Source organism: Cervus elaphus, chromosome 18 (assembly GCF_910594005.1).
Source record: "Cervus elaphus chromosome 18, mCerEla1.1, whole genome shotgun sequence".
NCBI classification, from domain to species: Eukaryota; Metazoa; Chordata; class Mammalia; order Artiodactyla; family Cervidae; genus Cervus; species Cervus elaphus.
Window position 1 is genome coordinate 41,785,366 of NC_057832.1, and position 24,072 is coordinate 41,809,437.

Here is a 24,072-nt window from a genome sequence, read left to right on the forward strand (position 1 = left end):
TGAGATTTCAAAACTATAATTCATTATTTAGATCAGTTTTCATGTTACCTCCATTATAATGAAAATAATAATGAACATTTTTGTACAAATAATTTTATTTTGTTTCTTTTGTTAATTTCCAGAGTTATTTAGGTAACTACAATGAAAAATTTTGTGACTCTTAAAGTCTGTTCTTAGTGTTGTATCACTTTATCCTAATACCAACATTGTGTGGGAGTTAGAGGTTTCCCACAATCTCATCAGCATTAAAAATTAATCAGATGAAATCTAAAATTTTTCTTAAGATCTGCTTGCATCTTATTTCCTGAATAATATATATTTCTGAAATGTTATGATAGGCCAAAACTGTAAGGGAGAGAGAGTGAGTAATATATGTCTGTAAGTAATAGATGTATGTGTATACATACACAGAAGATGCATTTATTGAGTGCGTAAGGCAGGAAAGGCAGAGGAACCAGAGATCAAATTGCCAGCATCTGCTGGATCAGAAAAAGCAAGAGAGTTCCAGAAAAACATCTATTTCTGCTTTATTGACTATGCCAAAGCCTTTGACTGTGTGGATCCAAATAAACTGGAAAATTCTGAAAGAGATGGGGATACCAGACCACCTGACCCACCTCGTGAGAAATCTGTATGCAGGTCAAGAAGCAACAGTTAGAACTGGACATGAAACATTGGGAAAGGAGTTCCACATTGGGAAAGGAGTACGTCAAGGCTGTGTATTGTCACCCTGCTTATTTAACTTACATGCAGAGTACATCATGGGAAACGCTGGGCTGGATGAAGCATTAAACTGGAATCAAGATTGCCGGGAGAAATATCAATAACCTCAGATATGCAGATGACACCACCTTTATGGCAGAAAGTGAAGAAGAACTAAAGAGCCTCTTGATGAAAGTGAAAGAGGAGAGTGAAAAAGTTGGCTTAAAGCTCAACATTCAGAAAACTAAGATCATGGCATCTGGTCCCATCACTTCATGGCATATAGATGGAGAAACAGTGGGAACAGTGGCAGACTTTATTTTGGGGGGCTCCGAAATCACTGCAGATGGTGACTGCAGCCATGAAATTAAAAGACGCTTACTCCTTGGAAGAAAAGTTATCACCAACCTAGACAGCATATTAAAAAGCAGAGTCGTTACTTTGCCAACAAAGGTCCGTCTAGTCAAGGCTATGTTTTTCCAGTGGTCGTGTATGGATGTGAGAGTTGGACCGTAAAGAAAGTTGAGCACCAAAGAATCGATGCTTTTGAACTGTGGTGTTGGAGACGACTATTGAGAGTCCCTTGGACTGCAGAGAGATCCAACCAGTCCCTCCTAAAGGAGATCAGTCCTGAATATTCATGGAAGGACTGATGTTGAAGCTGAAACTCCAATACTTTGGCCAACTGATGCGAAGAGCTGACTCATTTGAAAAGACACTGATGCTGAGAAAGATTGAAGGCAGGCGGAGAAGGGGATGACAGAGGATGAGATGATTGGATGGCATCACTGACTGAATGGACATCAGTTTGAGTAATCTCCAGGAGTTGGTGATGGACAGGGAGGCCTGGCGTGCTGCAGTCCATGGGGGTCCCAAAGAGTCAGACACGACTGAGCGACTGAACTGAACTGAAGGCAGGAAAAAAACTTTGCTAGGTTTCTTCCTAGATGTCAAGAGGAAAGGAACTCTGTAAACTTCTATAAAGGAATACAATCCCTGTACCGAAAATAATCACCGTCTAGTAAGAGAAGTCACTATGATTTCAGAGCTAGGAGTGTGAAGATTTTTTAGATGATGAAGGAGAAGGAGGAATAGAGTATTATGGTACAAAGATTTCTAACTTAAGTTAGGATCCCTTGGGAAATGGGTAATTTTGTTACATTAGATCTAGAAAAGAAACACACCAAAATGTTTTGAACAGGCATGAAATTAACACTGTTTGGGGATTTACTGGATTATAGGACACTTTGTGGAGATAACTAACAGTTCAAAATAATACTAGTGAATATGAGTAATACTATTTATTGCATGTTTATCAGGCATTGTGTTAAGTGCTTTACTTCTGTTAACTCATTAATCTCCTCAAAAATCAGTGAGGTCGGCACTGCTATCCTTATTTTTAAGTGAAAAACTGAAACATAGAGAGGTTAAGTAGCTTGTCCATAGACACACAGCAGATTTGTGCAGAGTGGGCCACAGATCTGAAATTAGAGAGCAAAATGACAGTTGGAGATAGGAGTTTGGTCATCAGCTTGCAGATAGAAAGGCAGTTTTTAGTGATTTAGAAAATGATTTAAAATATAAAGATAATCATAAATGCAAATTTTCCTCTCTTCTTAAATGAGAGAATGTAGTGATTATTACAGTGCTTTTAAAAAGATACAATCATGGAACCTTCTCACCTGGTACCCTCAGAATGAATTTAATGATCTGTATTCTGTGTCTTCAGCTGCTTAGTCACCTTTTGTCCAGTTTTTTTTTTTTTTTTTTTGCAATTTCCTCTTTCTGTGCAGTAATCCAAACATATATTTATTCCTTTGTAGTCATTATATAACAGAGGATTCCTGCCATCTTGTTATATAAAGGATACAAGAACAAGAAGAGAAATATCAATTCAACCTAGTCATAACCCAGCTAGCATTACTGACCATGGAGGTTTTCTTTTTAGAAAGATTTAAACTATCCTAATAGTCATAAAGAACCAATATTTTAAAAATTGAATGACTTCCACCAAAATGTGCCTGTATTAGATACATGTTTAAAAATTCTATTTGATGCCTAATTATAAGAGTCTCAGTTCAGTTCAGTCGCTCAGTCCTGTCCGACTCTTTGTGACCCCAGGGACCGCAGCACGCCAGGCCTCCCCGTCCATCACCAACTCCCGTGTTTACTCAAACTCATGTCCATTGACTTGGTGATGCCATCCAATCATCTCATCCTCTGTTGTCCCCTTCTCCCACCTTCAATCTTTCCTAGCATCAAGGTCTTTTCAAATGACTTAGTTCTTCACATCAGGTGGCCAAGGATTGGAGTTTCAGCTTCAACATCAGTCCTTCCATTGACTATTCAGGACTGATTTCCTTTAGGGTGGACTGGTTGGATCTCCTTGCAGACCAAGGGACTCTCAAGCATCTTCTCCAACACCACAGCTCAAAAGCATCAGTACTTCAGCGCTCAGCTTTCTTTATAGTCCAACTCTCACATCCAGACATGACTACTAGAAAAACCATAGCTTTGACTAGATGGACCTTTGTTGGCAAAGTAATGTCTCTGCTTTTTAATATGCTGTCTAGGTTGGTGATAACTTTTCTTCCAAGGAGTAAGTGTCTTTTAATTTCATGGCTGCAGTCACCATCTGCAGTGATTTCAGAGCCCCCCCCCCCCAAAAAAGTCTGCCACTGTTTCTCCATCTGTTTGCCATGAAGTGATGGGACCAGATGCCGTGATCTTAGTTTTCTGAATGTTGAGCTTTAAGCCAACTTTTTCACTCTCCTCTTTCACTTTCATCAAGAGGCTCTTTAGTTCTTCTTCACTTTCTGCCATAAGGGTGGTGTCATCTGCATATCTGAGGTTATTGATATTTCTCCCGGCAATCTTGATTCCAGTTTAATGCTTCATCCAGCCCAGCGTTTCCCATGATGTACTCTGCATATAAGTTAAATAAGCAGGGTGACAATACACAGCCTTGACGTACTCCTTTCCCAATGTGGAACTCCTTTCCCAATGTTTCATGTCCAGTTCTAACTGTTGCTTCTTGACCTGCATACAGATTTCTCACGAGGTGGGTCAGGTGGTCTGGTATTCCCATCCCCTTAAGAACTTTCCACAGTTTGTTGTGATCCACGCAGTCAAAGGCTTTGGCATAGTCAGTAAAGCAGAAGTAGATATTTTTCTGGAACTTCCTTTTTTGATGATCCAGTGGATGTTGGCAATTTGATCTCTGGTTCCTCTGCCTTTTCTAAATCCAGCTTTAACGTCTGAAAGTTCACGGTTCATGCATTGTTGAAGCCTGGCTTGGAGAATTTTGAGCATTACTTTGCTAGCGTGTGAGATGAGTGCAATTGTGTGTTAGTTTGAGCATTCTTTGGCATTACCTTTCTTTGGGTTGGAATGAAAACTGACCTTTTCCAGTCCTGTGGCCACTGGTGAGTTTTCCAAATTTGCTGGCATATTGAGTGCAGCACTTTCACAGCATCATCATCTTTTAGGATTTGAACTAGCTCAACTGGAATTCCATCACCTCCACTAGCTTTGTTGGTAGTGATGCTTCCTAAGGCCCACTTGACTTCACATTCCAGGATGACTAGCTCTAGATGAGTGATCACACCATTGTGATTATCTGGGTTGTGAAGATCTTTTCTGTATAGTTCTTCTGTGTATTCTTGCCACCTCTTCTTAATATCTTCTGCTTCTGTTAGGTCCATACCATTTCTGTCCTTTATCGAGCCCATCTTTGCATGAAATGTTCCTTTGATACCTCTAATTTTGTTGAAGAGATCTCTAGTCTTTCCCATTCTATTGTTTTCCTCTGTTTCTTTGCAGTATTCACTTAGGAAGCCTTTCTTATCTCTCCTTGCTATTCTTTGAAACTCTGCCTTCAAATGGGAATATCTCTCCTTCTCTCCTTTGCCTTTCACTTCTCTTCTTTTCTCAGCTATTTGTAAGGCCTCCTCAGACAACCATTTTGCCTTTTTGCTTTTCTTTTTCTTGGGGATGGTCTTGATTACTGCCTCCTGTTCAGTGTCACAAACCTCTGTCCATAGTTCATCAGGCACTCTGTCTATCGTATCTAATCCCTTGCATCTATTTCTCACTTCCACTGTCTAATTGTAAGGCATTTGATTTAGGTCATACCTGAATGGTCTAGTGGTTTGCCCTACTTTCTTCAATTTAAGTCTGAATTTGGCAATAAGGAGTTCATGATTTGAGCCACAGTCAGCTCCCGGTCTTGTTTTTGCTGGCTGTATAGAGCTTCTCCATCTCTAGCTGCATAGAATATAATCAGTCTGATTTCGGAATTGACCATCTGTGATGTCCATGTGTAGAGTCTTCTCTTGTGTTGTTGGGAGAGGGTGTTTGCTATGATCAGTGTGTTCTCTTGGCAAAACTCTATTAGCCTTTGCCCTGCTTCATTTCGTACTCCAAGGCCAAATTTGCCTGTTATTCCAGGGATCTCTTAACTTCCTACTTTTGCATTCCAGTCCCCTGTAATGAAAAGGACATCATTTTGGGGTGTTAGTTCTAGAAGGTCCTGTAGATCTTCATAGAACCATTCAACTTTAGCTTCTTCAGCTTTACTGGTTGGGGCATAGACTTGGATTACTGTGATATTGAATGGTTTGCCTTGGAAATGAACCTAAATCATTCTGTTGTTTTTGAGATTGCATCCAAGTACTACATTTCAGACTCTCTTGTTGACTGTGATAGCTACTCCATTTTTTCTAGGGGATTCTTGCCCACAATAGTAGATATAATGGTCATTCCAGTCCTTTTAGTTCGCTGATTCCTAGAATGTCGACATTCACTCTCACCATCTGTTTGAGCACTTCCAATTTGCCTTGATTCATGGACCTGACATTCCAGGTTCTGGTATAAGAGTCTCTTCTTCCCCATATTACTGTTTTTAACTTATTTGGAAAGTAGGTATTTATTATAGAATAATTAGAAAATACAGAAGGGTCGAAAGTAGAAGAAAGCTTAAGTCATTCATAATCTTATGTTTACAGAGCAGCCACTAGCATTGTTAACATCTTGATGGATCACTTTCAGCGTTTTCTGTGCATAAGAATATTTTTTCTTTGATTAAAATGGAATTATGATATACATGTAACTGTTTCCCTTAATACTATATAATGAACACTTTTGCATGTTCTTAGCCATCATTCTATAGCATCATTTCCTAACATGAATAGAATCTCATTCTTTATATAGTATGTTAACTCAGTTATTGTTGGACTTTTGAAGTGCATTCAGTTCCCTGTCATGAACAGTATTGCAGTTAATGGCCTTGCACTACATCTTTTTATGCAGGACCATCATTATTTCTTTAGGTTAAAACCTTGGAGTAGAATTTTTTTGATATACAGTATATATGTTGTTAAAACTTTTGAAGCTTGCTGTCCAACCGCCCACCAGAGAGGCCGTACCAGTTTAGATCATATCAGCAATATGTGACAGGGCCTACTTCTGTCATTTACAATTAAGTCTTAAAGGTGTACCTAATGCTCTAAATAAAAAATATCCTGTTGTTGTTTTTGGTTTGCATTTATTTAATTGCTGGTGAAGTTGAACTTTGAAAATACTAGTTATTAGTCTTTTAAAATAGTTTTATGCTTCTGAAGCTAAATACGTGAAATATGTCAATAGAAAACATCCTAAGATATATTTCATATTTAAAATTGGTTTAATTAAGTTTTAAATTGTGTATCAGTGATAAGATATAAATTTTTCTGAGTTACTGCTTGATATAACTTTAAACATCTTTTCTTAAATGAATTTTAGACCAAAAAAGTCTAGCAGTAGCTGATGATTGTTGGTCTTTTATAATGCCTTCAGTTTTTCACTTTGAATTATAACATGCTTATGGTTAAGCATTTGTATTTAGAATGATTATTTCCTAAAGAGGCAAATTTCTACAGACAGAATGGCTGAGTTTAAAAGATTGTAAATGATCAAGTATGCTGTTAAATTGCTTTGCATATATAGTTTAGCTGTAGCTTTTCGTATATAGTTGGCTGTCCATATCTGCAGGTTCCATATCTGTGAATCAACCAACTGTGGATATACAGGACTTGGACATGTAAGAGACTTGAGCTTCCATGGACTTTGCTATCTCAGGGGGCTCCTGGAAACAGTCCTTCATGGATACTGAGGGTCCTATTTACCCTGTCTTTTCGCCTCTTAGGAGGGATAAGCTAAGCATTTTTCTACCAAAGGCCAGTCTTTTGGCCTGTGTACTGCACCCCATCCTCTCTCTTCTGCTATGGTCTTAGCTCTGGCAGTTGACCCTTTCCATTAACGTCCCTTTTTCTAGATCTTCCTGCATGTCATAACATATAAGCATGTTGTTATTTTTCCCTTCTTAAAAAAGGGAACCAAGAAAATCTCCCAACCCCACATTCAACACTTCTAAGCTATTCCTTAGTACCCTTTCTTTTATGACATAACTGTGCCTCCTTTTTTTTTTCCCCCTCCTTTCTCTCTTGATGGCTCAGATGGTAAAGAATCTGCCTGCAATGCAGGAGACCCAGGTTCGATCCCTGGGTTGGAAAGATCCCGTGGAAAAGGGAATGGCAACCCACTCCAGTATTCTTGGCTGCAGAGTCCCACAGACAGAGAAGCCTGGAGGGCCACAGTCCATGGGGTGCAAAGAGTCAGACATGACTACCACTTTCACGTCTCTTGAGCTAGTCAAAGGAGCTTTTAATACCTACCACTGAAACTGCTCTTTTCAGAGTCAGCAGGAATGTCTTCTTGCCAAAGCCAGAGGTCAGTTTCCTCACCTTACTTACCTTTGAGCAGTGTTGGATACACACAACTCCTCCTCTCAGCACTTTGCTACTTTTCCTCCTATTTGCTCCTTCTTACTCCCTTTCACTGCTTTCTTCTCACTTCCCCAACCTCTAAATGTTGGACTGTTTCCGAGCTCAGTTCTAAATTGTCTTCTCCGACTACACTCACTAAGTAATTGCATCCAGTTTCACGGCTTTAAACACTATACTGCTCTTTCCCATACATATGCTTCTACCTAGAACACTGCTCTGAACTCTGGACTCATACAGGCAGCTGCCAACTTGACATCTCCACCTGGATGTGTAATAAGCACCTCAGATGAAGCATGTACAATGAAGAACTCCTAATGCCACCACCGCCACCTCTGAGAAGAAAACACACTTCTTCCTTTACTCTTTGCCATTCCTAGAGTGATAGTTCTAGCATGCCAGTTGCTTATGCTCAAAATCTTTGGGGTCAGTGTTGAATTCTCTCTTCCATAATCCATCAGTAAATATTTTTGCACCACCACTATCACCTCCTAAACTTAAATGTGGAGATTTGCAGGAGTCTTCAAGCTTCTCCTCTGACTCCTGTCATTTTTTTCTCCATAGAACAGTCAGAGTGATTGTTTAGGAATATGTCAAGTAATTTCATTCCTCTGTTGAAAACACATTCCAGTAGTTGCTTTCCTTCTGACTCAAAGTGAAAGACAAAATTCCTAAGTTTACCCGGCCTCCAGTTCCTCTCTGACCTCACGTCCTATTCCCTGCCTTCTTACGGTGCTTCAGTAACACTGGCCACCTTGTTATTCCTTGAGCACACCCAGCCCACATATGCATCTTTCTGTTTTCTCTACTAGGAACACAATCACTCTCAAGATATTTGCATGGCTACTTCCCTCATCTTCTCTAAAACTCTGCTTAGTACCATCATAGTCAGGAAGCCTGCATGGAACATTCTCCCTAAAAGAGTGATACCAGTTCCCCTGACTAGGGTCACCTCAAGCAACTATTTTTCATCTCTTATTCTCATTTTCTTCCTTTGTTGAAGGAACTTATTAGATAGTACAGCTATACTTCATGGGGTTATCATGAGGACTAATGAGGTAATGTACATGAAGTGTTCATACAGTTCCTTGGATCCCTATAGTTATTATTTATTTTCCTCCTTGTCCTCACAAGGAACTTCCTTATTATCAGTTCTTCCTTTCTACTCTTGGGTGGTTTTAAATTATATTATTTATGTTGTTATTATATATTATTTTGTTCTACCTTCTTTGGGTTTGTGATGATCTTTTCTTACCTTTTTATAAAATAAGGTCTACTGAGATATCATTGACAGGTAAAATTTTAAGGTATTTAAAGTGCACATCACGATGATTTGTTACCATATTCTGATAATATATGGCTTCCCAGATAGCTCAGTGGTAAAGAATCCACCTGCCATCCCTGGTATTGGGAAGATCCCCTGGAGAAGGAAATGGCAACCGAATCCAATATTCTTGCCTGGGAAGCCCCATGGAAGAGGAGCAGGGCAGGAGCCTGTGTCCATGGGATCACAAAAAGTTGGACACAACTGAATACATTCTTCCTACCTCTGATAATGTACACCTTGTGGAAGAATTTCCCCATCTCATTAACTAACATATCCATCATCTCACATATTTAACTTAAATGTTAAGTTCTACTTTTTTAACCAATTTCAGTTATTCAATAGTGTTATCAACTATTATCACTATGTTTAACATTAGATCCTCAGACTTTATTAATCTTACAGCTGAAAGTTTGTACCCTTTTACCAACCTCTCCCTAGTCTTCACTACCCTCTGGGAACCACTTTTCTACTCACTATTTTTATGAGTTTTACTTTTAAGATTTCACATGTAAGTGATAACCTTCAATATTTGTCTTTGACTTATCTCACTTAGTATAATGCCCTCAAGATTCTAAATGTTGTTGCCAGTGGCAGGATTTCCTAACCTCTTGTGGCTGAATAGGATTCCATTTTATGTATGTACACACCACATCTTCTTTATTCATTCATCTGTTGATGGACACTTAGGTCCCGTCCATATGTTGATTACTTATGCTTCAGTAAAGAAGAAAATACAGATATCTCTTCAAGATTCTGTTTTTATTTCCTTTTGACATATACCTAGAAGTGGGATTGCTGGACCATACAGTAGTTCTATTTTAAATTTTTTTGAGGAACCTTCCTACTGTTTTCCAAAAATCCAATTGCTTTTCCATAATCAGTTGACACGGGTTCCCTTTTCTCCATATCCACATCCTTGTCAACACTTATCTTTTTGATTATAGCCATTCTTTTTTTTAAGATGGCCATTCTTGACAGATGGCGCTAGTGGTAAAGAATCCGCCCACCAATTTAGGAGACTTAAGAGGTGCATGTTTGATCCCTAGATGGGGAAGATCCTCTGGAGAAGGAATTGGCAACCCACTCCAGTATTCTTGCCTGGAGAATCCCATGGACAGAGGAGCCTGGCGGGCTACAGTCTATGGGGTTGCAAAGAGTCAGACACGACTGAAGCGACTTAGCATGCATGCATGCATGTGTTCTGATAGATGTTAAGTGATATCTTGTGATTTTGATTTTCATTTTCCTGATGATAAGTGATGTTGAGTACCTTTTCATGTACCTGTTGACTGTATGTCTTTCTATGTCTTTTTTGGAAAAATACTTACTCCATTCCTTTCCTATTTTTCAGTCACATTGTTGATGTTTTTTTTTGCAGTTGAGTTCCCTTGGATATTAACTCCTTATCAGATATATGATTTGCAAATATTTCCTCCCTTTCAGGAGGTTGCCTTTTCATTCTGTCACTGGCTTCCTTTGCTATGCAGGAGACTTTTAGTCTGATGTAGGCCCACTTCTTAGTTTTTGCTTTTGCTTTTTTTTTTTACTTTGTGTGTGTGTCAGTCAAATCCGAAAATCATTGTCAAGATTGATGTCAAAACACCCACTGTGACACAAAACCCACTGTGTTTTCTTCTAGAATTTTTACAGTTTCGGGTCTTGTATTCAAATCTTTAATCAATTCAGAATTGATTTTTGCATATGGTATAAGATACGCATATGGTATACAGTACAAGATATATGATATGCATATGGTATAAGATATAAGGTCTAGTTTCATTCTTTGTGTGTGGCTGACTAGTTTTTTCAGCACCATTTGTTGGAAAAACTATCTTTCCCCGTTGTATGTTCTTAACTCCTTTGTCATAAATATATACATGGGTTTATTTCTGGGTTCTCTGTTCTGTTTTATTAATCTATATATCTGTACTTAGGCCTGTATTGTACTGTTTTGATTACTGTAGATTTGTAATATATTTTGAAAGCAGGAAGTGTGATGCCTCCAGTTCTGTTCTTCTTCCTCTAAATTGCTTTGGCTATTGGGTGTATGTTATGGTTCCATATAAATTTTAGAATTGTGCATTTTATTTCTGTGAAAAATGCATTGGAATTTTTGTAGGCATCACGTTAAATATGTAGATTGATTTAGGTAGTATGGACATTTTAATAGTATTAAGTCTTTCAATTTGTGAACACAAAATTATCTTTCCATTTAAGTGTTTCTTCTGTAGTTTTTCATCAACATCTTATAGTGTTTAGTGTACAGGTCTTCCACCTTCATAGTTGAATTTTCTGTAGATATTTTATTCTTTTTTGATGCAACTGAAAAAGACATTGTTGTCAATTTCTCTTTCTGATAGTTGATCATTATTATATGGAAATGCAACTGATTTTTGTATATTGGTATTTATCCTGCAACTTTACTGAATTTGTTTATAAGTTCTAACAGTTTTTTTTGGTAGTCTTTAGGATTTTGATATATAATATCATGTCATATGTGAATAGTGTTTTATTTCTTCCTTTTTTACTTGGATGCCTTTTAGTTCCTTTTCTTGCCTAATTGCTCTCTCATTAGGACTTCCGATGTTGAATATAAGTGATGAGAGTGGGCACTCTTGTCTTATTCCTAATTTTAGAAGAAAAGCTTTCAGCTTTTTAGCATTGAATACGGTGTTAGCTGTGGGCTCAATGTAAATAACCGGTATTATGTTGAAGTATATTCCCTATGCCCAGTTTATTCAGAGCTTTTATGATCTTTGCTTTCTCAAAACTTAAATTTACTTCTTTTCTTATGAGTAAATAAGGCTTATAAACATCCCTTGAAGTACTGTTTACTTTAGCTGCATCCTAAAAGTTTGATGTTATTTTTTATTTTTGTTGTTTAAAGTACAGTTTCCTTTATAATTTTTTTGACCAAAGGTTATTTGGAATATAATTTTTAATTTTCATATATTTTCAGTGCCTTTGTTTTGGTTACGATTAGTGAATGTGGTCTACATAATATTATAGTTATTATAATAGTTCCTTGAAATTTATTGAGAAATGATCTAGAATCAGTGGTATCCCAGTGAGTGGGTCCAGTATTCATTAGATTATGCTTGTTAATGGTGGTGTTCTAGTACACTATTTTATGTCCTTTCTCACTTATCCTCTTTTCATCTTTTTAATTATTTAAATGTAGTAAGTTCTTTACTATGATATTTGATTTGTTGGTTTTTCCTTGAGGTCCTTTGATTTTTACTGCATATTTTTTAAACTAACTTGTCAGATGCATACAAGTTTAGAATTCTTTATTCATCTTGATGTAATACATAGTAATTAAAAAAAATTCCTTGAAGTTTACTTAGTTGATGTTAATGGCGTCTAACCAGTTTTGTTTAGATTGATATTTTTCTAGTGTCTTTTTTACAACTATATTTGGTCTGACGTACCTTCCATTTAGTATGTGAGACATTGGTTTGACAGCTGTAGTTATATGTCGTTAGTTGTAAGTTGTACCCTGATTTCAGGTGTGTTACTATGTGAAAAAAGGCACACTAAGAACTGATAAAATAGAGTTCATTGAACCTTTCATGACTTTATGTTCTTAAAGTATACACACACAGGTTTTAAAAATACTACTTGAGTTTAAAAACTCTAGTCTAATGGGCTTTATGTTTTAACTGAGGTGCTTAGGGTATTTACTGATATTTTTGGGTTGATATCCACTCCATTGCTTTCTTTGGGCTTCCCGGGTGGCGCTAGTGATAAAGAACCCACTTGCCAGTGCAAGAGATATAAGAGATGCAGGTTCGATCTCTGGGTCAGGAAGATCCCCTGGAAGGAGGGCACGGCAACCCCCCAGTATTCATGCCTGGAGAATCCCACGGACAGAGGAGCCTGGCGGGCTACAGTCCATGGGGTTGCACAGAGTCGGACACGACTGAGTGACTTAGCGCAGCACAGCACATTCTTACTTTCTGTTTGTCCTACATTCTCCTCTACTCTTTCTGTCTTCTTATTTTGATTCTTTTTTGGGGGGGAGGTTAACTTTTCTTCTGCCATTTTATTCCTTACTCATTTACAATTTATAGACTCTTCTTTTACTAGGCTTCTCTTATAGGCTTTTCTTTTATGGTGGTACTTTTACTAGTTTTACTAAGCATATCTAAACCTTAACAAAGGCTAAATTTAATATCTTTACCACTTATCCAGATAAATGAGGACCTTGTATTGTTTTAACTCTATAATCATCTCATTCTTGACATATACTGTTACTGTCCAGAATTGTAAGTTTGTTGTTGGTTTATTTAGAACTCCATAAAACTAGGCATTATTGTTAGAGTTCTGTACTCAATTTGTTTAGGTTTACCCATAAGTTCACTATTCTCTTTGCTTAGTGCTTCTTAACTCAGTTTCCCTTTTCCTAAACTACAATCATTAGGAAGTTTCTTTTAGTGAGAATTTGTTGGTAAATCCCTTAAGTTTTAGTTTTCTGGAAATATGCTTATATTGCCCTCCTTCTGGAAGGATAATAATTCTGTACTTGCTAGCCTGTTTCAGCAGTTATTTTTTCTTAGCATTTTGACAATCTTTAATACTATAATTTCTTCATATCTACCTTAAATGTTACTAATTCTCTTAAGTTTATCTGCTTTATAGCTAATTCATTTAATTTTTAATGTCAAATGCCATCATTTAAGATCTCTGCTCGTCTCTTTTTCAAAACTGAAACTTTATTATCAGCCACCCAGAGCCACAGATGTGACAGGCAGACTTCATTTGGCATGTGTTTGCGCATTGGTTTGTTTCTGAGATCATTAGCTAAGAACGTCACACGGGTTGAACTTTTAAGTAGATGTCTCTAATTCAAGTCTGCAATGTGCTGGACCTGACTCAGGAAGCCAACAGATGCAAACGCTGATTGTGGAGGATGAAAAAATAGAATGTCTTTCTTTGATCCTTGTATTTTCTACCATTATATCTGTATTAACTTACAAAATTATAATTTCTGACCTGGAGTTCCTTTGGTTCATATTTTCTAGGTGTGTTTCCATCTTTTTAATTTTAATTTTACTGTATTCGTGTGTATTTTGTAGATAGCTTACTTTGGCACTTACTTGCCTTAATCAAAGCAGAACATCTGACTTGTCTGTTGAGTTTAACCTATTTAAGATTTTTGTAATTTCTTTTGTATTAGTGCTTATTCTGCCATCTTATTTTTTGTTTTAAAGTTACTGCTTTTTCTTATTTTGTTCCTCTGTTTGCCAGATTAGAATTTTTTGTATACCTTGAGGGTTATAGAGACTATTTTTATGCTGTTTCTTAAATGTTAATATCATTGCTGATATTTTAAAATTTATTTTCCCTGTTCCTTTTATTTTTTTTCCATTTATTTTTATTCGTTGGAGGCTAATTACTTTCCCTGTTCCTTTTAAAGTGTATTTTTCTTCTAAACTAGACAATCATCTTAACACACCTTTCTCTCCTTTATTTAGCTTCTCTCCTACTTTTTCCGCGCCTTGTTCTGTGTTTTCTCCCAGACTGATGTCATAAGGAATTTTACATATGGATTGTAATAGATTTTTTCTCTGCTTCACCTGTGTCTCTCCTTCTTCCCCCCAGTAGAAGCGTTTAGGTATAACTGGTTTTCTGAACCTCTTGTTCTCTTCTCTCAGTCAAAGCCGAGCTGATCTTGAGCACTGCGCTGATATTATACCCTGCTGGCAGCACACTGGTGACGTGCTGTCTGCCTTACAGTGGAGATCGAACAGGCAGTGAAAACAACCCAGCGAGAAAACTCTCAGCACATGTGGAGCTTCTGGCTCTCTTCTTTGGAAGTTTTTTCCTCTGTCTTCGGGACATTCTCGTAGTTTTTCTGTGTTAATGCCTTAGATCTGTAAACCTCACTTGAACTTCTGTTGCATCTGTAGGCCTGATGATAATATCATCATTATCATATAGTTAGTGCTGAATATTTTGGAGCTTACTTTCCAGTAACTTGCAAATGCTGAAGTATTTCTAGAAAACCAAAGGGGAACATACTGTAAACTTTATTTCTTTAAAAAATGTTAATCTTCTCAGTTCTGATAGTATCAGCAGTGACGAGGAAGAGCTGAGGACTCTGGGAAGCAGTGATAGTGAGAGCAGCACTCCAGAGAAGGTCGGGCCTCCAGTCATCATGGATGAGAACAGTTGGTTCAACAAGTGTAAGAGAGTCAAACAGAAGTATCAGCTCACCCTGGAACAGAAGGTGTGTATCAGTCATCAGAAGTCATTTCATGTTGACTCTAGTTACTGCCTGCAGACTGTCACTACCAAAAGATCTTTTAACTAAACAGAAGTATTTACCTACTGCTACTTCCTTTCTCTTCTTAGATTGTCCTCCTCTTAATTAAAAATCAGGCCCAATTTTAGGAGAGGCTTTTGTGTGTAAAACTTTTTCTAATTTTACATTCTAATATAACACTGACCCATTTATTCTCCTGTATGCAGTTTCATTTATATGTTTGAGGTATTAATTTCTAGGATTAATTTTATAAAAGATTATTTGGTTTATGAAAGTGTAGTAATAGTGATTGCTTAAGAAATTCCATATATGTGTCTCTCTCTTCTCTTTTTAAAATCAGGTATTTTAGCAGTTATTGTGTGTTAAGCACTATAGTAGGCAAAGGGGAGTACATAGCAGACTGGGATACAGACTAGCATCTTGAGTTATAACATACTCATATTTTTCCTGTATTGTTTATTTTCCTTTCTTCCCTTTCTTTCAAATTACTGTTATTCATAGATGAGCTACTTAGGAAAAGCCTAGTGGAATTATCAATAGAAATATTAGAACAATAAAAAATACACTGAGGAAAATGGTTACAAAGGAAATTTACAAATATGAAAAGATTTCCTGTAGACAAACAACTACTAGTTAAGATATACAAAGAAAGCATTAATACCTTGTGAAAGAAGAATTCTGGTACCAGATACCAGCAAGAAGTCAGACTAAGATAACTAAAAGCCTTTACACTGTAAAAATCTGCAAATGCCAAGTAGAATAAAATTTTGAAATAGTTTCATACAGAACATAGTTTCATACAGAGCTCACTAAGGACATTGTACAGGAGGCAGTGATCAAGACCATCCCCCCAAAAAAAGAAATACAAAAAAGCAAAATGGTTGTTCGAGGAGGCCTCACAGATAGCAAAGAAAAGAAAAGACGTGAAAGGCAAAGGAGAAAAGGGTTAGGGTTAGGTTATACCCATTTGAAGGCAGAGTTCCAAAGAATAGCAAGGAGAGATAAGAAAGCCTTCCTCAGTGATCAGTGGAAAGAAATAGAGGAAAACAATAGAATGAGAAAGACTAGAGATCTCTTCAAGAAAATTAGAGATACCAAGGGAACATTTCATGCAAATGGGCTCAATAAAGGACAGAAATGGTATAGACCTAACAGAAGCAGAAGATATTAAGAAGAGGTGGCAAGAATACACAGAACTATACAAAAAAGGTCATGACCCAGATAACCACAATGGTGTGATCACTCACCTAGAGCCAGACATCCTGGAATGTGAAGTCAAGGGGGCCTTAGGAAGCATCACTACGAACAAAGCTTGTGGAGGTGATGGAATTCCAATTGAGCTGTTTCAAATCCTAAAAGATGATGCTTTGAAAGTGCTGCACTCAATATGCCAGCAAATTTGGAAAACTCAGCGGTAGCCACAGGACTAGAAAACATTTAATGTTTTCATTCCAATCCCTAAGAATGCTCAAACTACTGCACAGTTGTACTCATCTCATACACTAGCAAAGTAATGCTCAAAATTCTCCAAGCCAGGCTTGAACAGTTTGTGAACTGTGAACTCTCAGATGTTCAAGCTGGATTTAGAAAAGGCAGAGGAACCAGAGATCAAATTGCCAACATCCACTGGATCATCAAAAAAGCAAGAGAGTTCCTGAAAAGCATCTGCTTCTGCCTTATTGATTACGCCAAAGCATTTGACTGTGTGGATCACAACCAACTTTGGAAAATTCTTCAAGAGATGGGAATACCAGACCACCTGACCTGCCTCTTGAGAAATCTGTATGCAGGTCAAGAGGCAACAGTTAGAACTGGACATGGAACAACAGACTGGTTCCAAATAGGAAAAGGAGTACGTCAAGGCTGTATATTGTCACCCTGCTTATTAACTTCTATGCAGAGTACATCATGAGAAACGCTGGACTGGATGAAGCACAAGCTGAAATCAAGATTGTCAGGAGAAATACCAATAACCTCAGATATGCAGATGACACCACCCTTATGGCAGAAAGTGAAGAAGAACTAAAGAGCCTCTTGATGAAAGTGAAAGAGGAGAGTGAAAAAGTTGACTTAAAACTCAGAAAATGAAAACATTCAGAAAATTAAGATCATGGCATCCAGTCCCATCACTTCATGGCAAATAGATGGGGAAACAATGGAAAAAGTGACAGACTTTATTTTGGGGGGCTCCGAAATCACTGCAGATGGTGACTGCAGCCATGAAATTAAAAGACGCTTGCTCCTTGGAAGAAAAGCTATGACCAACCTAGACAGCATATTGAAAAGCAAAGACATTACTTTGTCAACAAAGGTCCATCTAGTCAAGGCTATGGTTTTTCCAGTGGTCATGTATGGATGTGAGAGTTGGACTATAAAGAATGCTGTGTGCCAAAGAATTGATGCTTTTGAACTGTGGTGTTGGAGAAGACTCTTGAGAGTCCCTTGGACAGCAAGGAGATACAACCAGTCCATCCTAAAGGAAATCAGTCCTGAATATTCATTGGAAGGACTGATGCTGTAGGTGAAGCTCCAACACTTTGGCCAACTTATGGGAAGAATTGATTCATTTGAAAAGACCCTGGTGCTGGGAAATATTGAAGGCAGGAGGAGAAGGGGATGACAGAGGACAAGATGGTTGGATGTCATCACCGACTCAATGGACATGAGTTTGAATAAGCTCCAGGAGTTGGTGCTGGACAGGGAAGCCTGGTGTGTTGCAGTCCATGGGGTCACAAAGACTCGGACGTGACTGATCGACTGAACTGAACCGAAGGACTGTATAAACAAGGAAGGGCCTAAAAACAAGTGGGTGAAATGAGTTAAAGCCATTACAAACTCCTGGGGTGGGGGTGAGGGGCCATTCCCTTAACCTAGGTACCTGTGTTTTAATACCAGCAGGGCACAGCAAATCGAGGCCCACTATCATTCAAGTTGGAGATTGAACCTCAAAGACAGGAATGAGATGCACAGTGGCAGAGCAAGCACAGAAGTTGGTAAACCTTGACTACGTGAGATAGCAGCAGCAGTGTTAATGCCACTATGGGCTGGCAGTGGTATTCTGGAATATGCTGATGAACTGGTTTTGCAGGGGAAGTAGATGAGCTCTGATTTGCTTTCATTTGCTGATTTCTCTGGGATAAATACTCCCGTCATGGCCAACTTAAAACTACCTGTTTGATGTTACTGAATGCAAGATAAGGGAGAGATGCACAGTAGCTCACAATTACATAGTTTTTCTCCCAGAGAAATACAGTGACTGTGACTTGAAGAGCACAGATAGTGATAGTATACTATTGTAAAATACTTGGGAAGTGATGGATTTTGAGTAGTTATTTCTACTCAACTATTACTATTTGAGTAGTAGCTATTTTAAGTAGTGGTTATTTTGAGTAGTTTTTTTTTTAATACAGTTTACTTAATCCTTGTTTTTCAATACAGTTTACTTAACTAAGTTTATATAATTTAATTGTTAATAATAGCAGTGTTTTAACCACTGAATTACAAAATACCGGAAGCTTAACATTCAGGTCTGGCTTCAGCCCTCCCTAGGAAGTAAAATGGAGCTAAACACTGTCTAATAGTATCAGAAAGGGTGACAGAGAGTGATTGAAGTTAAAGCCTCTTAGGATCTATGTATTATAAGTAGTGTAGTGTAAAAGGAGTGTAGACACCCTTTTTAAGGTATATGCCCGTTTCCAAAATTGCAGTTAAAGAAATAGAATATTTCGCTTTTAAACTGATAATAAGAAAGAGAAGAAATAAAGAAAATGCGATTATTACAATAGAAAAGAGCAAATGAGAAAAAATGAAGATAGTATTTAAAAAAAACACAAAATAACAGAAATCTCAATACAACCAAGAGTCAGCATTGCCATAAAAGAAAAGGTATAAGCTTGCCAATTAAGACAAACTCTTGAAAATGCCTGGTGGTCCAGTGGTTAAGACTCTGTGTTCTTGCTGCCCAAGGCCCTGTTTCAACCACTGGTCAGGCAACTAAGTTCTCACAAGCTAAAATGGAGAAGCCAAAAAAATAATAATTTAAAAAGTAAAGGAAAAAATACAAACTCTTAAATTTATTTTTTTGTTTTTATTTTTTATTAAAAGTATTTATTTTCATTGGAGGCTAATTACTTTACAATATTGTAGTAGTTTTTGCCTTAAATTTATTTTTTAAATCATAAGTTTTAGTGACATGCAGTCTGTCTGTAAAAGGCATGCATAAAATAGTGACTCAAAAAATGTTGAAACTAGGAGGATAAAATAGAGTAGCAAATACTAACCAAAATAATTCTATATCAGTATAATTCACACTAGACATCAAAAGACAAAAAGTATTATTAAGACTAAAGAAAGATATTGCCTTTTTAAAAGAGAAGAATTCACCAGCAATCTATAACAGTACTGAACTTACATGCATTTAAAAATTCAGCCATGAAAAATATGAAATAGAAATTAATAGAGTAGGGGAAATGAATAAACCCATAATAATAGTAGAAAATTTTAACATCCCAATAATTACAGATTAAACAGACAAAACCTGGTAAGGATGTAATGAACTTGAGCAATGCAGCTAGTAGGCTTAATGTAAATTATGGTAGGGACTTCTCTGGTGGCTCAGTGGTGAAGAATCCACATGCCGGTCGATGAATGCATTATTTACAATTTTTATTAGTGGACTGCCAGTGCAGAAGACCTGGATTCGATCCCTGATCCGGGAAGATCCCACATGCCTCAGAGCAACTGAGTCCATGTACCTCAACTATTAAGTCTGTGCTCTAGAGCCTGGGGGGTAACTACCGAAACCCGTGCACCCTGAAGCCCATGCTCCACAGCAAGAGAAGCCGTTACACCTTCTGGTGAGAGCCCAGGCACCGCAGCTGGCGAGTACCCCACGTTCTGCACCTGGAGAAAGCCCACGCAGCGATGAAGACTCAGCCCAGCCAAAAATAATTTATGTTTTAGAGATACGGTAAATGCTAACAGTTAGAATGCACATTCTTTTAAAGCATACATGGGACAACTATTCCATTTTTTATGGGCTATACTAGGTCACACAGCAAGTACAAAAATGATACAATAGTGACCACAATACAGTAAAATTAGATTCAATAGAAAAAGTTACCACCACCTAAAGTACACCAATGGGGATTTAAAAAAAATAAAGTCTTCTAAATTATGGGTCAAAAAGAAATGAGAAAATACTTAGAAATGAAGAGGAATGAAAGCAATGCACACTGATAGTACTAAGGTGCAACTTGTGCAGTACTTGGAGAATTACTTATCCTAGAAAAGAATGAAAATTAAAGAGCTAAGCATCCAAGAAGTAAACAAAAACAACAAACCAGTTCAAAATAATAAAAATAAGAGCAGGTATTAATGAAATAAACAGAGGTACATAATCAGTTAAACCAAAAGCTGATTATCTATACAAATTAAATAGATAGAATCAACCATAATTAAATTTAAAAGAGTTGAGGCACAGATAGACAATTTTAAGAATTAAAAGAGAATAGACAGTATGACCATAAATGCCAGGGAGACCCCTCCCATAATTTATTAATAATTTTATCAATTTTATGTCAGTACCTTAGAAAATTTGGATGAAGAGTTTTTATAAATACTACTTCTCAAAATTTACAGACCTATAATCATTGAAGAAATTAAACAAGTAGTTCAAAATCTGTCCCCTCCTTCCCCTCAAATCACCAGACCTGTTTGGTTTTTGAGGTAGATGCTACCAAATGTTCAAGAGGCAGTAATTCCTATTTTCTATTGGCTGTTCTTGAGAATAGGAAAAGAAGGAATATTTTCCAATTGATTTTATGAATTCAGTATAACTTTGATACTAATACACAGTCACATGAACTCAAATGGGGTATGATTAGTGTTAAAACCTGTGGCATGAACAGTTCAGCATTATCTAGTAAGTGCGCAGATGTCTAAGGCCTATGACCCAGCAGCTCTGCTCCTAGTCATGTCTCCTAGAAACTCTCAGATGTCTGTACCAGGTATCATACAACTGACTGTTCACAGTAATGTTGTTTATATTAAGAAATATGTAAAATAATCTAAATGGCCATTGATAGAGTGAGTAAATAAGCTGCAGTATCATACAACAGAATACTATGCGCTGTTGAGAGTAAATGTACCACCTGTAGTGAGACTCATCCCTGGATGAAAAAGCAAGTTGCAAAAGAATATAGATAAAACTCAGCCGAACTCAACAGTGTATTGTTTAAGAAGACACACGTTTGTGGTGATGCTGGAAGGAAAAGCAAGGGGGTGATAAACACAAATCTCAGGATGTTGTTGTCTCTGCAGAGAACAGGGGATGTGATCAGAAAGACATCATGTGACTCTGAGAGTACTGGCAGTGAATCCAGGTGCTGGGAATTTGTGTTGTTTAATTACTGATGTTTACAAATAATCATGCATAGCTTAAACTAAGCTGTGTCCCAGAGAGACTGAATAATTTACCCAAGTACCTTTAGTTTATAAGTAGTAGAACTGTAATATGACATGAGACAGTCCCTTACCCTGTAGGCCTAACCTAGACATTATACTGCTTTCCTGTAATATGCTAATGCTAAAATGTTAATAACTGTTTTTGAAAAATAATCACTTAAGAGGCAGATTTTTAATTAATCATTATATAATTAGGTCTGTTTTGAAGCCTGAAGGCGTTTAGAGTGTTTATCACTGTTGCAGAGCTTAGAAATTATAATGTTTTAACTCAGTTTTATGTTAAATTATAAACATACTTTATTGAACTTTAGAGAACTTTAAATAATGGAGAACATATGTTAAATTTTTAATTCAGTTAAAGCTGTTTTATTTACCATTTCTTCAGTGATACTTTGAAATTATTTCATTACAACATAGCTAAGAATAACATTTAATCTACTCAGCATTTATCTTCAAGATACATATTAGAATTTTGCACTTGTTATTTCCAGGGTTATCTTGAAGAACTCTTACAACTTCGAGAGAACCAGCTGTCTGAATCTGTCGCTCAGAATAAAATACTACTACAGAGGATTGAAGATTCTGACCTGGCTCATAAACTGGAGAAGGAACAATTAGAATATATAATTGTGGAGCTTCAAGATCAGCTGTAAGTGAGTCCTTTTGGAAAAATTTTGGCAGTATGTAAAGTTAAGAAAAATGTCATGTTTGGCATAGGATTCAAGTTCCAAGAAATCTGATTGTGTGCTATTTAGTTCTTTTTCACTTAGTCTTTTTAAAACGTTTCCTTTTTTCTTGTAAAAAACCTGTGTTCACTGTAGAAACATTCCAAAAAATGGGAAGAAGAAAAAAAGCACCATCAGTTGTGTTACCCAGAGTTAACTGCGATAATGTGGTGTGTGTTATTCCAAATGCATGTGCACAATTCTAAGGTTTTAGTGATTGCAAAAAGATGGCATATAAGATCATCCATTCAAAGTACACTGTACTATTGGAAGTACAGTGCCACTAGATAAACTTTTTGTTACCAGGTTGTGCCAGAATGTGACTGAGTGCAGTTTAGTAGAGCTGACATTTTTTTCATAGCAAGAGTTTTGTTGTTGAAGAAAACTGTGTATTGATCTACAGTCTGGCACAGCTCCTTATCGTAGTGTTTAAAGCACTAGTTTAAAGCACTTTTACTAGCCATACCATTTTGTCAAACAATTTTATCAATTAGTTGTTTATAGTGAAAACCTCCTCACTTAATATTTACTTAATATTAAGGATAGTTTTAAATTTTTTTTCTTTTTTTAAATTAATTTTAATTGGAGACTAATTACTTTACAATACTGTGGTGGTTTTTGCCATACAATGACTGAGTCAGCCACGGGTGTACATGTGTCCCCGCCCCAAACCCCGCCCCCCACCTCCTTCCCCATCCCATCCCTCTGGGTTGTCCCAGTGCACTGGCTTTGAGGGCCCTGTTTGATGCATCGAACTTGGACTGGTCATCTATTTCACATATGATAATATACATGTTTCAATGCTATTCTCTCAGATCATCCCACCCTCGCCTTCTCCCACAGAGTCCAAAAGTCTGTTCTTTATATGTGTCTCTTATGCTGTCTCATATATAGGGTCGTCGTTACCATCTTTCTAAATTCCATATATATGCATTAATATACTGTAGTGGTGTTTTCTTTCTGACTTACTTCACTCTGTATAATAGGCTCCAGTTTCATCCAACTCATTAGAACTGATTCAAATGCATTCTTTTTAATAGCTGAGTAATATTCCATTGTGTATATGTACCACAGCTTTCTTTTTCTTTTTCCTTTTTTTTTCAAATTAAAAAAAAATTTTTTTTCATTTATTTTTATTAGTTGGAGGCTAATTACTTTACAGTATTGAAGTGGGTTTTGTCATACATTGACATGAATCAGCCATGGATTTACATGTATTCCCCATCCCGATCCCCCCCTCCCACCTCCCTCTCCACCCAATTCCTCTGGGTCTTCCCAGTGCACCAGGCCCGAGCACTTGTCTCATGCATCCAACCTGGGCTGGTGATCTGTTTCACCCTAGATAATATACATGTTTCGATGCTGTTCTCTTGAAACATCCCACCATTGCCTTCTCCCACAGAGTCCCAAAGTCTGTTCTGTACATCTGTGTCTCTTTTTCTGTTTTGCATATAGGGTTATCATTACCATCTTTCTGAATTCCATATATATGTGTTAGTATGCTGTAATGTTCTTTATCTTTCTGGCTTACTTCACTCTGTATAATGGGCTCCAGTTTCATCCATCTCATTAGAACTGATTCAAATGAATTCTTTTTAATAGCTGAGTAATATTCCATGGTGTATATGTACCACAGCTTCCTTATCCATTCGTCTGCTGATGGGCATCTAGGTTGCTTCCATGTCCTGGCTATTATAAACAGTGCTGCGATGAACATTGGGGTGCATGTGTCTCTTTCAGATCTGGTTTCCTCAGTGTGTATGC

General features: G+C 37.2%; 1 protein-coding gene across 7 annotated transcripts in view; it reads left to right on the top strand.

Annotated features, from left to right (window-relative positions):
• The window catches only part of RUNDC3B (RUN domain containing 3B), a 156,123-nt gene that overhangs the window by 83,373 nt on the left and 48,678 nt on the right, over nt 1-24,072 (top strand). For all 7 annotated transcript variants that reach the window (XR_006334842.1, XM_043871731.1, XM_043871726.1 and 4 more), the window contains 2 exons: nt 14,914-15,082; nt 22,075-22,232. Coding sequence is in view for 6 of the 7 variants with exons in the window: in XM_043871731.1 (XP_043727666.1) it covers nt 14,914-15,082; nt 22,075-22,232 (327 nt within the window). In the remaining variant the exon portion in view is untranslated. The remainder of the gene's footprint in view (nt 1-14,913; nt 15,083-22,074; nt 22,233-24,072) is intronic.